The following is a 15857-nucleotide window of genomic DNA, read 5'->3' as shown; positions in this document are numbered from 1 at the left end:
CCAGAGGTGTTTGGTGGTCCCCTGTGGTGTGGGCTGCATGCGGGTCATGGTCAGGGGTGATGGGCTGCCTGCGGGGCATGGCCAGGGGTGTTGGGTGGTCCCCTGTGGTGTGGGCTGCCTGCGGGTCATGGTCAAGGGTGTTGGGTGGTCCCCTATGGTGTGGGCTGCCTGCGGGTCATGGTCATGGGTGTTGGGTGGTCCCCTATGGTGTGGGCTGCCTGGAGGGAGTGCACGCGGCTCCTCACCATGCAGGTGCATGATTCAGGGGGTGCGATCACCAATGCTACGCGACAAATTCGTAGTTCTGGCCCGGCATCTCATCCCTTCCCATTTTGATGTTCACACTTGTCTATAATCCACTGTCAGTAGTGATGACCTTTCTTATGCACTTATAGGTTCTCTCATCAACAAAAACATACAGAACAAAGGTAACAGGATGACGAAAAGTCCAATTAACAGCCCTCCTCCTCTGGCACAAGACATAAAACATCTGGGGATGATATCTAATACTAACTTAACTTTGAGTCCACAGATTAACACTCTCACTAGCCTTTCCAAATGCACTTGATAAAAAAGACATTAGCCAATGTAGGGATGGGCCACAACACTGAACTAACCAAATTCCTGGTTCTGCCATGCATGGATTATTGTAATGCCCTCTGGAATGGCTCACCACAAAAACATGTACATCGATTTCACCTTGTTCCAAATAAAGCTGTGCATCTAATTTTAGTCTAGTTTTGCCCAGGACCACATTGAAACTGCACTCACATATCTGCATTGTCTCCATATTGAACAGAGAGTAAAGTGGAAAAAACACTGTGTGGAGCAATGATACACGTCACACATGGAGTGGAGTTCAACAGAATATTTATTACTATAATAAAATGGTCAGGGTTAGATAAACACCTAACTGGCACTAATGTAACTCTACCACTAAAGAGGGGTTTCGGAATAAGACTCTCACAGGATGGGCCAAACTAAACCCTTGGTTCTCAGAGGGATCCCCTTGTAAAGAACCATACAATTATGAATACCTTTTCTAACAACCTTTTATCCCTGCAGGAACACCCTACTTTTAATACAGAAAACTCCAAAGGATTAGACAACAAAAACATCTCAATCCTAACCTTTGAGTCCCTACCCTTCTGGCTACCCTAAGATAGTAACAGTTCACAAACCTACTGTTCAAAGTCCATCCCGATTCTAATGCAACAAAACACTTTGTTCACCCCTCCTGGACAGTGAATTTAGGGATTCACTAGAGGTTCCTCCTGAACCTTGGCTTCTGGATTATGCCAGATCGCTCCTGGATCTGTCGCAGTTTATTACGTGATCACACTCAACTCAGGGAGTTCCTTTCCCCCAATGAATGTGTCACAAAACAAATCACTATGATTTTGTTTAAAGTTCTATTTGGTAAGGCCTCCAAATCATCTCATACCCAACCCCAACAAATACCCGGTGCCACAATGGACTAGGAACCAAGCCGGTGTGTAGTAGGAATACATATTTATTATTTTTTTAAACCAAATTTGACAAATAGACTAACATCAGCTACCAATGCTGTGGCAACACAAGAACAAAAATGACTTCTGTGATGGCACCAACACAGAGGTAACAGAGATATGCAGTCACAATTTCCTGCAGCTTTCTTTTCAAATCACCCACCAATATAGAAAAAGAACAATTCAAGACACACAGTGGTTGCTGATTTGGTTATAATACATTTTCTCCCAGCAACCCCCCCCCCTCCAAACATCACATCAATTAGACTTGGCCCCTCTGAATTGAAGGCCAGTGGCAGAGAGCGGGAAAACAAAGGGAAAATCGTTTTGGGATTCTGAGAAAATGCACTCTTTGTAAAAAAGAGATTAAAGGGGCAAAGTCATTTTTTTTACTTATTACCACAGATGCAATATGAGGGAAAGAAAAGCAATGGGAACATTTGTTTTGCCACACCTAAAAAGAACAGGCAGGTCTTTGTGGTTTTGGTCAGAGCACAATGGCAACAAAGGGGTAATTTAATTTTTCACCCTGCATACTCAAGTGGAAACAGGGCTTTGGGATTCATTATTTTGGCACATCTTTGTTGGTTCCAGCTCAAAACACGCTGGGAATAGCTTGTTAGTTTCAAATGCCATCAAAACACATTACGTGATTTATCTAGGGGAATTCATTGATTTACTTTCATTAGATATGCTAAGGATCTACACAGACAAACAGGATATTTTGCTATGGGGAAATAACTAAAACAATACTTGAAAAATGCAGGGCCTACACAATCTATGGCTTTGGGGATAGTTTTACTTACAGGAAAGGCCTTGTAAAGAGCATCAGGGAACAGCAGGGCACCTCTGGGACAGCAAGGGTGTCAGTCAAGAATAGTCTCCTCTGAATCCTCCAAGGGGTCCCATTCAACTTCTATGTCTCCTGGTCCCTGTCTCCAATGCAAGATTTGGGGCCTCTCTGCTTGGCTGTTTCTCGCAAGGGTTCAGCAGCAGGTTACCTTCCAGAATAAGTGGAAAAAGCCCAGTTCTAAGGCAAACTGGTCTACTTACTGGGCAAATGACATCACAAACTTGTCATGGTTCCCGCGAAAGGGATTGGTTGGTTTCTCTACCCACCGCCCCCCTGTGAGCTAATAGGGCAAGGAGATGAGGGGTGTGATTTAGGAAAGCTGTGGGAGGAGAAAGCTTCATCATCCCAAACTGACATGTGGGCTTGGCATGTTCAAAACTCTAAAAATGTATCAACATGGCAAGTACCCTAATTTTTCAAATCTTTACATGTATGAATATATTTTTAAGAACTACATTTTAAGGCAAACAAGGTGATGCTAATCTGAAGTCGGCATGCCCTTCCTATCCAGAGATATGGTTTTTCTTCATTCACTCAGGAGCCGTATCAGTGAAAAATATGCCATTTCATAGTTCCCATGTTAATTATTTCCTTCACCCTCACACCAACTTTCAAATCTCTCGGAATCAAGAGAATCCCCAAATCAAATTTTCATGACTAACTTTAGCTGTGTTTATCACCCAAAAATAGTTTTAGCATGATTCAAAGGGGGGTTACTGTCACATTTATTAAACGTCTGGAATGACCGTTGTGGCATACACGCTTCCCTTTTTATGCAATCATATGTATTTTTCTATTAACTAAACTACAGCCTTTTCCTTTATTCTATTAAGTTGCATGTGATCAAACAGAGGCTGGCTCATGTTTTATGTTTGCCCCTCCCTTATTGGCCTGTAATGGCCCAGGCTGCAACACTAATGAACATTTTATGGGAATTGTGACCTCAAGGTCACTTCTGCTTAAAGAACAGGCATGGCCTTATCTGCTTCCACCATGGTTTAAATCTAAGCAGTATATTTCTTCCTATATTTCTAAGCAATGGCCTTGATTGATGGTTGACAACCAGACCTCTCTCTCCAGGACAGCAGAGGAAAGGTCTTGGAGGTTAAGTTTCATCTTTAGGAGAAATGACCGACTGCATGTAAGATTCTGCAAGCAATAGCTTTTAAACTCACTGACAATACATTTTACATGACATTTTATAGGGCACATATGTAATGTACTTCTTTAATCTCACAGTTGCAAAATACATGAATATCCCTTCTGGATTGTCCTTATGTGTAGGGCAGTTATATGAGAATACCATGTTCAAACTCTGAAAGTCTAGTGAGCACTTCTTTTAGCATACTGTAATTTGGATGAGGGAAAAGGGAAGTTCTTTTATTTCTAATAATTGCAAGAAGCTTGGTTTCAATTACTATTTCAGGATCACAGTCTCCTGTTGCATACAAGCAATTGTACACTCTGCTGTCTGTCTCTTTAAGTAAAGTGCAGCTCTCCAGTTATTTAGTAAAACAGCATTGTCAGCCACACGACTTTCTTTTCCTTGCTGAAATGCATTGTGCATATCTTTGCGCTTTTGAGATGTAAGCCCACTTTCTTTTCTTTGAGATTTAGGCCTGTTTTTGGGTCAATAGGCCACATGTCCGACCTCACCATTTCTGTGCTGGCCTTATACTTCAATGGGATTTTCCAAATCACTCTGGCCCCTTTATTCCTGGCATTCAGGGGCTATATTTCACCCCACAGATCTTAGTTTCAGGTTTCAAAACAGGCCCCTTCTGGACTTTCCAATCAGCATTCACAACAGCTCTCTCCTGGACCTTAGCTTCAAGATTAATGATAGGTCGCTCCTGGGGTTTAGCTTCAGGATTAACGATAGGTCTCTCCTGGACCTTAGCTTCAGGATTAACGATAGGTCTCTCCTGGACCTTAGCTTCAGGATTAACCATAGGTCTATCCTGGACCTTAGCTACAGTATTTATGACAAGTCCATCCAGGACTTTGGTTTTAGTGGGTATTTATCACCCTCATTGCTCCCCCACTACTACCCACCAAAAATGGTAATATGCTGATCTGCGTGGAGACTGCAATCAACATCATCATACAAATCAAGATTGGGATTGAAGGCCTTATAAACCGAAGGCTCTGGCATTATCTTCCTTCAGACCTGAGGTCTAAAGATTCTCTGCTGGGCTCCCAAAGATTATAATGTCAGAACATTTCAAACAAGCTTTCTGCTAACTTATGTTATAGCTTTTCTTATCACGTATAAACAGCTAAGGTGTAACAGATGTTTACTGTGGAGTAACGCATTAAACAAAGGTGTAACAACACTGCAGTCATTCCAAACGATTCTAATTATTACTTTGTCTGTTAAATCTTGTATACTTCCCTACAGAGAAATGTGCCAGTGACCCAAATTTCCTACCGTACAGAGATATGCATAATACACATGGAAAGGGGATCATTTGGGATCCAACAGTTGGGACTCAATGCAAGCATGCGTGATTCTGTCTTTTACACCGGTGAATCATCAGTGAAGGACCTTTTCTGTGCAGAAGTATCCCTGAGCCACTAGTTATTTGTATGTCACACCGTAGCTAGTGATTTTTGTACTCACTGCTCAACAGTTACTGAACAGCTGTAACTCTTTTGTTATATATTAATTATACATTTGGTAATACATTTTCAGTGTACCTCATAGATATCTACTGTCACTCATAAGCGCTTGGTGTTAGTCTTCGAAATGCACATGTTGGTTTACCTGTGAATTAGGCCTACTTCCCCTCTTTTCTTTTTGACAAAATCTTTGCACCTCCTCTAATTCCTCTCCCACTCCTAACTTAATTCCCCTCGTCCTCGCCCACTCATGTTTTTCTTTCTTGGTGCTCGTTCTGTTGCATATGGTAAAGTTGACACATTACAATCCGTTAGATAATTATTTAAGGATGTCTGTGCATTGGGCACTGGCCATGCATGCAGACAGATTTTCTTTGAGAGTGTCCTCATGTTTGCCACTGTCCCCATGTCTCACCTGCCCCCTGTCAGTGTCCCCATGTCTCCCCTGCCCCTGCCAGTGTCCCCATGTCTCCCCTGCCCCCCTTTTACCAATCCCACCCCCTATTCTGCCCCCTCTTACTTTCCCTCTGCCCCCTGTGATTGTCTCTCTTCCACCCTCCTCTTCCCTTCCAGCCTCTACGCCCCATGCCCCCACCCCCTCCTTTCTCTCCTCCCTCTCCACCACACTTTCTCTCCCCTCCTTACCTACGTCTGTCATTTTCCAGCATTACCCCAATTGCCGTCAGGCATAGTAATTCGTAGCTGACTGCCTTTGCAGCCATCTTTCACTCCCCTCTCCCCTACACCTCTAAACTTTCTTTTATCATCGGTCCCTTGACTACTGATAACAGCTTGTCTGTCCCCCCTTGTTCCCTTCTGTTTTCTCCTCCCCCTCCTGCCCCAGCATTATCTTGAACAGTCGTAGACCTTCAATTGATAGTCACTTGTTTGTTCGTCTCCTCTCCTCACTCCCCCCACCTCCCCCGCCTCTTGTCACACTTGCACTGCAACAATTGTCGTAAGGCATAGTGATGTTACTGCTAGTTTTGTCTCCCTCCTTCCACCCTCTCCTCTCCCTTTTTGTTCCCTGCACTTGTACTATCTGTTATGATTTGACAGTTATTTTTCACATTCTGTACTGTTTCAAGGACTTGTAAGAATGTACTTGTATTCTCCCATGTTCCCTCCCTCCTTGAAGTAGTTTGAAACACGTTGCGTATAGGCGCTATACAAATAAACAATCAATCAATCAATCAACCTGGCACCCTCTCTCAGTCTCTCCTCTTCTAAAATGCTGGCTCAATTGGGCCATCAGAATGTCATATGTGTCAGCTTTTGTATTCTCACATCCAAATCATGAGGCTTTCCTAATGTGTGTGTCTTACAAACACTTTAATATTAGGGTGAGTGTTGTGAAAAATGAAATGGGCACCAATCCCATTGTGCCTTATGTTCTAGTGATTCATGCATACAACTTTTGTATCACATGCATATTTGCCAAATATAAATGATCTGTGGTGATTCTTTTGTTCCCAAAATGCTCTGATTTTATGCAAAGCAGCCGGTAAACCTGATTGGTGCTATTTGCTCACCCACCGTTTTCATGGGAGTATTTTAAAATAGTACAATAATAAAATGTACCAGACTGTCCTTCTTGGAATGGTAAGCTTCTATCAGAAAATAATGTGCATGGTTATTTTATATTTTGATACTGATCCCTTCTCTGTAAGAAAAGTGAAATAAAAGTGAAATGTTCTTATTATGACTACAATATATACTGAAAGTGACCATTAGAAATAACTATTGTAACATTTTAAAAAGAGACAACTTACAAGGTAAGTACAATTAAATAATGTCCTTTTTGTAATAGCATCTTATGCTGAGAATACACATCATTCTGCCTCTCAAAATCTGCTTTCTTCTTGGAAAGGGTCACACTCATTAAGGCAAATAAGATCATCACAGATGTTTTCTGATGACTTTTTATGGTAAATGCAAACAATAATTACCAAAGAAGTGGAAAACAGCAAACAGTACACTAGACCCTGAATCCTGGCCTTTTGGTCCCTTACAGGGTCTGTTATTTGCACCCCTTCTTCTCTTGCTGTACAGAGAATGCACCCTAAGTGTGATTGTGACATTCCTGCAGGACACACACACAATGCCTATGAACGTTTGCCGATAGCAGGCCAGCCTCTACCATGAAGAATACCTCTGTCACCACTGCACTTATTCAACGTGTATCCATAAACACAGCACATCCCCCTCCATCTTGATATCTGTGTTCATTCTCTGGTGACTTTGCTTCAGAGGACGGCTGGGGTGACTGTAGCAAATACCTGACAACCTGAATCGCACCCAGCGAGCGAGAGAGACCGGGCGACATCGAGCGAGACTGAGGCAGACAGGGAGAGAAAACAAGTGAGAACATGAGAGTGAAATAAAGAGAAAACGAGAGCTAGGTTGCCTTAGGGTTCACCGGGTATAGCTAGTTAGATAAGCAGTCTGAGATATCCTTTGATCTATACCATCACTAGAAAACTATACACACCTGTACTCTTTAATTTTGATGTTGTACCTTTTCCTAACCAAGGGAATCGCATTATAAATTGCTTACGTGCACGTCCTACTTGTATTTTTCAGTTCCGGCCTTCATCACAACATCGGATTATAATAAGGACCGAAAAAGGCGGGCTCTGTCTCCTACATGGTCTTCTCTTGACGTGGATTCAGGGTATGCACGTTATTTTCTTATTATTATTGTCGTTTCGTTGGGTGTAGCACGTGCATACTGTATGTGAGGGATTGTTATTTGATCTTTAGGCAAATCAATTCATGGAAATGGACTTGTTAGAAAAATAATTCTTAGTCATTCAAGTGTCTCTTTTTCAGCTACAATCTGCTTTAAACTTCATCACTTTCCCTTACTGCCTATGTACTCACATATAAGTGGACTTGGTCTGTGTGATACCATTTTATTTGGTAATTGTATTTATGGAGAGTAAACAAGGTGTTTCGGCTAGAAACATTTACAACAGTAGTCAGGGCAATCCCGCAGCAGGTGTGATACAAGAGTGGGAAAGGTATTGAGCAACGGACCAGTTGATAGTGGGTAACACATGATACACAGGCCAAGGACAGGACAAGACACACAATCAACGCTAGTCACAAGGGACTGGCTTTGTACCTGGGGAATGGTGCAATAAACAGTGGATCTGGAGGCAGGGTAGTCAAAGAGGGGGAGTGATTCCTATGGTAAATTGAGGGTGCTCAATCTGGGCTCAGAAGGTGGAGCTTCCTGGTAGTAGTGGATGGTAGTGGTGCAATTGATGTGGTGCGAGTGATTTCCAGTGGTGGGGGACAGAGGGGAGATGGAGTGAAAGAGAGAGGATGCACGGAGTGGCTGGGGAACAGTGACGTTAAAGAAAGTGTTAGAGTAGAGGTTACAGTTAAGTGACTAGCAGGAGACTTATGCAGCCAGGTAAGCGGGGGCAAGCACATGAATGGATTTGAAAAGTGGTTTATCTTTCATAGAGAGACATTCCGCATGGATGTTGTGTTGGGTAGTGGGATGTTGTGTTGGGTTGTGGGAGAAGAGCGGTGGAGATCAAAAAGAGTGCATGTTTTAAAGCTAAGTAAGAGTGCATGTTTTAAAGTTAAGTCTATTTTAATGTGGCGAGAAAGGTGTAGATGAGGAAGCCAATGAGTAGGCAGCTCAATAGTCCAGGCAAATGAGTACCAGAGTTAGTAGCAGGGCTTTGAATGGTAGGTGAAGGGAGGGCAGTTTTTATTGATGTTAAACAGGTTAACCCATACAGCACATAAGGTAGTAGTCATCAAGTGGGGAAGATTGAGATCACTGCCAAAAAGGACAGCAAGGTCGCATGCCTAAGGGAAGGGGAAGAGCAAGTCAAAGGGAAATGGGACAGGTGGGAAAGGAGAGCGGGTTGTTGGAGACCAGGGGGTAGATGATTTTCGCTTAAAATAACAGTGGGGAATGCAGAGTGGCAATCAAAAATGTGCATAGAGAGACCAGTAGTAAGTAGGCAAGGATAAGTAGAGTGTTGTGTGTAAAGAGATGATAGGAGAGTCCAAAGGAGGAGGTATCCGAGGAAGGAGTTGTGAAGAGTAAAGAATAAAGTGCTATAGATGGCTCCTTGGGGGACACCAACAGGGAGAGTAGTTGCATCAGAAGAAGCTTTAGAAGGCCATCCACTGGAGAACAATATACTGGATTCCTAGGTCAGCAATGGCCCGAAGGAGAGAGTTGGTTTCGATATTATCAAAGGAAACAGAGAGATGCAGGAGGTCCAGATTTATTCAGATAACTATTGGTATGACAGGCATCTACTGTTCCTCAGCAAAGTGATTGAGAAGATGGACAACCTGCCTTGGACTAAAAGTCCAGTTTCTGACAACTATGCAGCACCGTGACTGCCACCATCCAAGTTATCTATAACACTTTACACTCCCTGGACAAAGGCGACCCATACCTACTCATCCTACTAACACTACCAACTTGAATACTATTGACCCTGAAGCCCTCCTCAGGATCCTCATCATGTGCATGGACTTCAATGGAACAGACCTGCAGTATTTTGCTTCCGACTGTTCCAATAGAGAACAACGGGTCTAGATAAGCCCCAGCAGATGGCAACTATGCCCAGGAAACTTCACAGTTCCACAAGGCTCCATCCTGTCCCCTGTCATCTTCACCCTCTGCAAGAGGATTTCTCACCAACAGAGATATCAAGATACATATATGCACAGATGTCATGCAGCTTTAGCTAAAGATCAATTGCATCAATAAACTCCATTGATTCAAGCACTGCCTGGTCCTTATCCTTAAGGGATATCAAGAGCATACCTGGAACTCAACCCAACAAAGCCCAAATTCATTCTCCTATGGAACCCCAAGTCCACAATAGCTGACTGACATGAAGCTCAACAGATGATCACCTTAACTCTCACCCGGTGAAAAATCTGTTGACTTTATCGTTGACTGTGACCTCTGATTTCAAAGTCTTTAAGTCATTAGCAAGTGGAAAACTGATATTCTACTGCTATGCACCCTGCTGGAACACATTACCCATACCAATACAAATTACACTGCCCTCCTCCATGCTATGTTTCAAGAATGACACAAAGAAACTACTCTTCAAAAAACATCTCACCAATAGCTGATTTTCCCTCTCAACCTACTCCTCCCACTCCAGCACACCCTCTTTTTTTCTGCCTTCTCATGCCAACTCCTATGCTACACCTGCCCCCTACTTTTAACCCCCTGTGTGTGCCCCCTATGCAAAGTACTCGCCCATAGAAAAGCTAGGTTCATGCTTCATTAAAAATGTAGGAGAATGCGTGAGGGCTATGGAATCCAGACTGGAGGAGACTAGAACCAAGGAAGGTATAGATCCTTCTAAAGACTCACCTCTGCAGGGTGTTGGGAGAGTCAGGCAGGACTGGAGAGATGCATGTCGATAGTAAGCAGGGGTTTTGGGGTCAGTCAAGGGCTTCTTGGGGATTTTTAGGGCAAACGCTACCTTCAAGCAGGCAGGGAAGAGCCCCAATGAAAGGTATACATGATACATTCAAAAGGGAAGATGGGTATGATCAGCTGAAAGGAGCAAGTTACTTGACTGTGTGTGGAGCAAATAGGTTCAATGGGGCACAAGAAAGGTTGAATATCCTTCAGATGGGAGCACGTTCATAAGGAGACATTGCAGATAAAGAACATAGATGCCAAATGTCAGCTGCAAAACCTGGACTGGAAATTATACCCAAAGTTGTTATGATGGAGGTAAATGGAGACCCTTTTAAAGATCACCCTCTCCAGGATTTTAGAATAGCGAAGTAGGAGAGTTAACAAGGTTCTAACAGTGTTAAGGGTCGATGTGCCAACCTTGAATTTATAAACCAAGTGCTTCCTTATGGGAAAGTTGGAAAATTCACAAGTGTCTACTGTCAGCAACTGCTGGGGGAAGGACTGTAAAACTCAACCGTCCAATTACTGCACAGAAAAGGGAATCCCCCTGCTGCAATGCGCTCTGTTGCAGTGGTAATCAGGCTCATAGATCAATTTGTATAAGTTTACTTATTTATTATTAAGCATATGGTAAAAATAATGCATAATAAGCCAACAATCATCAAACGGTGCACATGCGTATTGGTTCGCCTAAAAAACTGCTTCCTCTAGGCTTAACAAATCAGTCTAGATTCAAATGATTGTTACATACATCAGCAAAAGCTCTAGGCTAAACAAATCATATTTGTCTCCTCATTCAACAGGAAAGTATATTTAAATGCAGACGGATTATTGTCATAGATTTCTACACAATGTGTACACAAATAGGAAACAAAACAAAAGACAGAAATGGGAGAAAACGAAGTGTTATAGACAGGTCATGTAAAGAAGAGTAATTAAAATAAATTTTAAGTAAAAAATAAGTTGCCCTCCACACCTAAAAGACATTTTCACCAGGTTAGTAGCTTTCCTACTCCATTTTTTCACAATGAACACTGCATATTGTGTTGTCTCATAAGGCTTTTTTTTAAAAACAAATCCGTTTTTATTTGTTTCTAGGGTTCAACTGTGATGCACAGGCTCCAGGCACCATAGTTGAATACTGTCACTAATTCTCTGCGTCCCGAACACGGGTCTTGGAACTCTACTAACCAAAGTTAGATCACGGAAGTGCCGTTCCTTGCCCCAGAATACACATTTAAGTGTAGACGCTGTTTAACCCATGTTGGATAAACATCTGCATTTGACGTTGCTTAACCCATGTTGGATAAACATCTGTATTTGGTTGAAGTCACTGTTACTAACATCACGTAACTTTAACATGCAGTTGACACAGAAACAGCCCTTTGTGTGGGAGAGATCCCACTATGTGTTGTGTTGTTCTTCAAGCTACACTGCATATATTATAGTTTTATATGTTTTATGTGAGCACATTGTTTGATATATATGAATTAAAATATGTCTGCTTTGATATAATGCCTTTGGTTGAATATAACTTGATGATATAAAATACCATCTTGTGAGTAGGTTTTCCAATACTGGTGTGTGTTAGAGGTGGGTAGCTAGTGGTATACTTTGCTGTTTTCTTGATAAACATATATTATAAATACATCTAACATAGATTGCATCCTATTGTATTGGTTTCCATGAATTGACATATGTTACGGTTGCATTTCTAAAGTTAATGTTGTTTTCATTGAACATCCTTTGTTGGTTGGAAGTCACCATCTATCTGTAGGACTGTAATGGATCACTACATGGTCTGAACCAAAAAAGGCTTCCCACTCAAGGGCTTTAGATAGAGAATAATTGTACTATTTGAGTATCAAATGCTGAAATCTCTGTCTATGAATCTACGCATGTTAACACCTTTCCTGAATTTGATGAGAAAATCCACACCTGGATTCGATATATTGATGATGTTCTCATTATATGGAAGGGAACTCAGGATGAGTTGGACACATTCAAACACTATCTTACCAACAACACTTTTGGATTAGAATTTACCCTAGGAAACAGCACCTGTCACATTACTTTTTTGGAACTACACATAGAAATTGTTGAGGATAATATATGCACAAGAACATTTAGGAAACCTACTGAGGTTAATGCTGTCCTGCATGCAGTTGCCACAAAATAACTAACATCCTCAAAGGGGAGTTCATAAGAGCAAGGCAAAGTTTTAGTGGGGAAATAGCTTACCAACAAGAATCAACTATCATTAAAAAAAGAGTCTTGGAGATGGGATGCACCACCACATGCAAAAATGAGTCACGAAGGCAAGATGACAGTACGAATAGAATTTCACTACTTAGCCCAAAAACTAAAACCTGTCCAGAAAATAGGACACACATGACCACTGAATACTGTAGAAATAACGAGGACTTTCAAAAGTTATTTAACAAGCACTGGCACATCCTACTATTGTATGATGATATAATTTCACACAAACCCGAGTTCCCTTTTCTTTGCAATAATTAACAAGGTTGTTGAGCTCATAGTGGTTCTTGAGGATAGGTATGACAGTAGCTACCTTCAAGTAAGCAGAGAAGATCCCAAGAGAAATGGATTAAAGAAGGAAGAGAGACATGAGAAGGTGAGCAGTGCAAGTTCCTTGTCTGCCTGCATGGCACATGGGTTAACAGGGGCACCAGAGGAAGTTGCTTGGTGGGCACCAATTCAGTAGGAAATATTTGAGGGAAGGAACAGAGATATACAATGTTGGGAATAGTGAGGAGACAGAAGTAGGTGGAGGGAGGGGGAAGAGGCCAGGTTAGTGTACCTTAGATTTCTGAACTCCTGGTTGAGAAGAACTAGGCAAAGTCACTCGCATAAGAGATTGCATAAGGGTGTGGAGGAGCCTGCATGTCTTGGAGTGCTAAGGTGTTAAGGAGAGTTTTCCAGGGGTGAGGGCAAAGAGGATTGGCATGATTAGAGAAGTAGGCTAATTAAGCAGAATGCAAGGCTTTACTGAAGGAGAGGAGCCCTCCCTTATAGGTGATCAAAAAAGGGGGATACAATCGTTGTGCCACTTTCAAAAGGTGGTGTTATATGTCTGTCTTGACGAGGTAAAACTGAGGGGTGAGCCAGAGTTTGGGGTGAAGGGTATAGGGTGTAAGGATGGAGGGATAGTGGTTCTCAGAGGGGAAGCTGTATAAGAGCATGGTCAAAGTCAGAGGTGGCCAGTTCAATTAAGAAGGCATGGGGAGAAGCAAGAGCTAGAAGGGAGAACCTGACCTTGGCTAGGTAGCGGCCATGAAGTCAGGTTTCCATTTTTGTTTGGGGATTGAGGAGTTAGGGTGAATGGAAGGGATAGTAATACTGATGTGGAGGAGGGAGGGGTTAATAGTAATATTACTTGTGGAAAATGAGGTGGAGAGGAGGACAAGGAGGCACTAGTTGCATTGAGACTGATTTTGTGTTGGTTCTGAAGGGAGGTCTGGGAGTGATCAGAGAGGAGAGAGTCGAGTTCAAGTTGGGTGGAGGACATTTAGGGCAGGTTGAAGTCACCCATGAGAACCATAAGGGATTCAGTGGGAATGCAGTCAAGATGAAGGTCCAGATCAGAGAAGCGGTGTTGGGAGCCTGGGGTCTTGTAGAAAAGGAGATTAGGAGGAGGTGTGAGTGGAAGGAGTTGGTGGAGCAGACTGCTGAATGGAGAGTCATAGAAAATCAGATGAAGGAGAGGGCAGAAAAATCCAATTTATTGATCATTAGGCCAATCGCATTGCCACTTTTGGATGGATTGGAGCAGTAAATACAATAGCAGAGTCGCTTTACAGGACATAAAGGGTGACGGAATCAGGAGTAGTGATTAAGGTTTCGGGTATCTCCATACTATGAGTATGGAAATGAGCAGTGAGTATTGTAATGAACTGTGAGGCAGGAGGTTTAATTTCAGATGGATCGGGCATTCCAAGGCCAAGCATCCGAAGAGTGGCATTGGGTGACAAGAAAGAGGGAGTTATTTGTATGTGACCTTGGCAATGCAAATACTTGATGAAGATAGCGTTATAAATGTATTCTCATCTGGATCATCACGGAAGGACGGAGTGCCATGTCTATGGGCCTGATCACGACTTTGGCGGTAATGTAATTCCCCATTCCCCATTGAGCCCATTCGGGAATGCCCCATTCCCCATTGGGCTCAATGGGGAAAATTTGCATTCTTACCGCCGGTGGATTTCCCGCCGGCGGTAATAGCACGAATTGTCAGCAGCTTTCCCCCCAGCTCAGAGCTGGGGCGAAATCCGCCGAAGTCCTGATTTGGCGGACCCTTAAATCGGGCGGTAATAGCGCTACCGCCAGATTTAAGGGTTACTGCCAAAGTCGTGATCAGGCGGTAATGCTGAACAAGTTTGTCTCCTACTCTGATCTCCCCTGTACAGTGCACAGGGAATGTGGGTTCTCCCTCCCTGAATCCTTCCTGTTTGCTTGACTCGCCCATCTTGTGGTTCTGTGCCAAGTGTATGTTTATGAAACCACTGGCCATCCATGTTTCTGTGTGCTGAAGCCTTTTGGGGCATGGACTGCACTATATACTACTGCAGAAAGGTATGTTTAAATAGATAAAGACGTGTTTTTCTCGGGTGTTATTTATAGCGGGTGACATTTAGGTGAAAAGTTTAGACTGGAAGCTCATTTTGCATATGTACAGCGTGTGTAGTCCGTCACCTGAAGATAACAGCAGGCCAAGCATTCCTGAAGACACTGAGCATGGAAACACGAAGTCTCTTTAAACAAAGATTTGAATGGCTGCCGATCTGTCAAGAATATGTAAACCCTGCACATAATTAGCAGGGAAGAGTTTAGGAACATCTCAGACTGATTGATGATGTAACGCATTCATTCAGGCCTACATAATTACCTTGGCCATCCCCTAGGACAATTCCATTGGTCTTCCTCAAACTCTATTGAAAACAGGGCGTCTAATGCGCAAAAAGTGTCCTTTCATCATCCATTTCCTGCTGATTTTCTTTCCATACATTAGATTAAAAAATATGTTCTCGCATATGAAATATACTTTTAAAGTTACTTTTGCCTGGCAGAATTTTTAGCCACAACTTGTACAATACAATGTTAAAATAGATCTTCATATTTTCACGCTGGTTCAGCTGCCAAATTCATACAGTAAACCACACCATAATTAAATTTGGGATCTTAGCTAGGCGTGTTTGTTGCACAACATGTGCGTGATGACATCATATGCACCTGCTTTATGCTTAAAAATGAATGTGTCATTGCGCAAAAAGGGTCCTCAAGCTTTATACATGCGCACTTTGCTGTGTGAATCGCAATCCCAACTGTTCCACCTGCGTGCTCTTAAATTTAATTTAACCTGCACAATTTCGATTTTATAGCCGAACAACATTTTTCCATTTTAAGAGCTTTGCTCATTTTGATATTGATT

At 42.5% G+C, this 15857-nt stretch overlaps 1 protein-coding gene across 1 annotated transcript in view; it reads left to right on the top strand.

The window, feature by feature from the left end:
* The window catches only part of SBSPON (somatomedin B and thrombospondin type 1 domain containing), a 248080-nt gene that overhangs the window by 168506 nt on the left and 63717 nt on the right, over positions 1–15857 (top strand). Inside the window, exon 3 of the mRNA XM_069621210.1 lies at positions 7567–7657. Within this exon, the coding sequence (XP_069477311.1) occupies positions 7567–7657 (91 nt within the window). The remainder of the gene's footprint in view (positions 1–7566; positions 7658–15857) is intronic.

The sequence above is a fragment of the Ambystoma mexicanum genome, chromosome 5q, assembly GCF_040938575.1.
Source record: "Ambystoma mexicanum isolate Mex_15411 chromosome 5q, UKY_AmexF1_1, whole genome shotgun sequence".
NCBI lineage: Eukaryota > Metazoa > Chordata > Amphibia > Caudata > Ambystomatidae > Ambystoma > Ambystoma mexicanum.
Note: the sequence above shows the minus strand (reverse complement) of the source record. Positions and strands in the feature narration are given on the sequence as shown.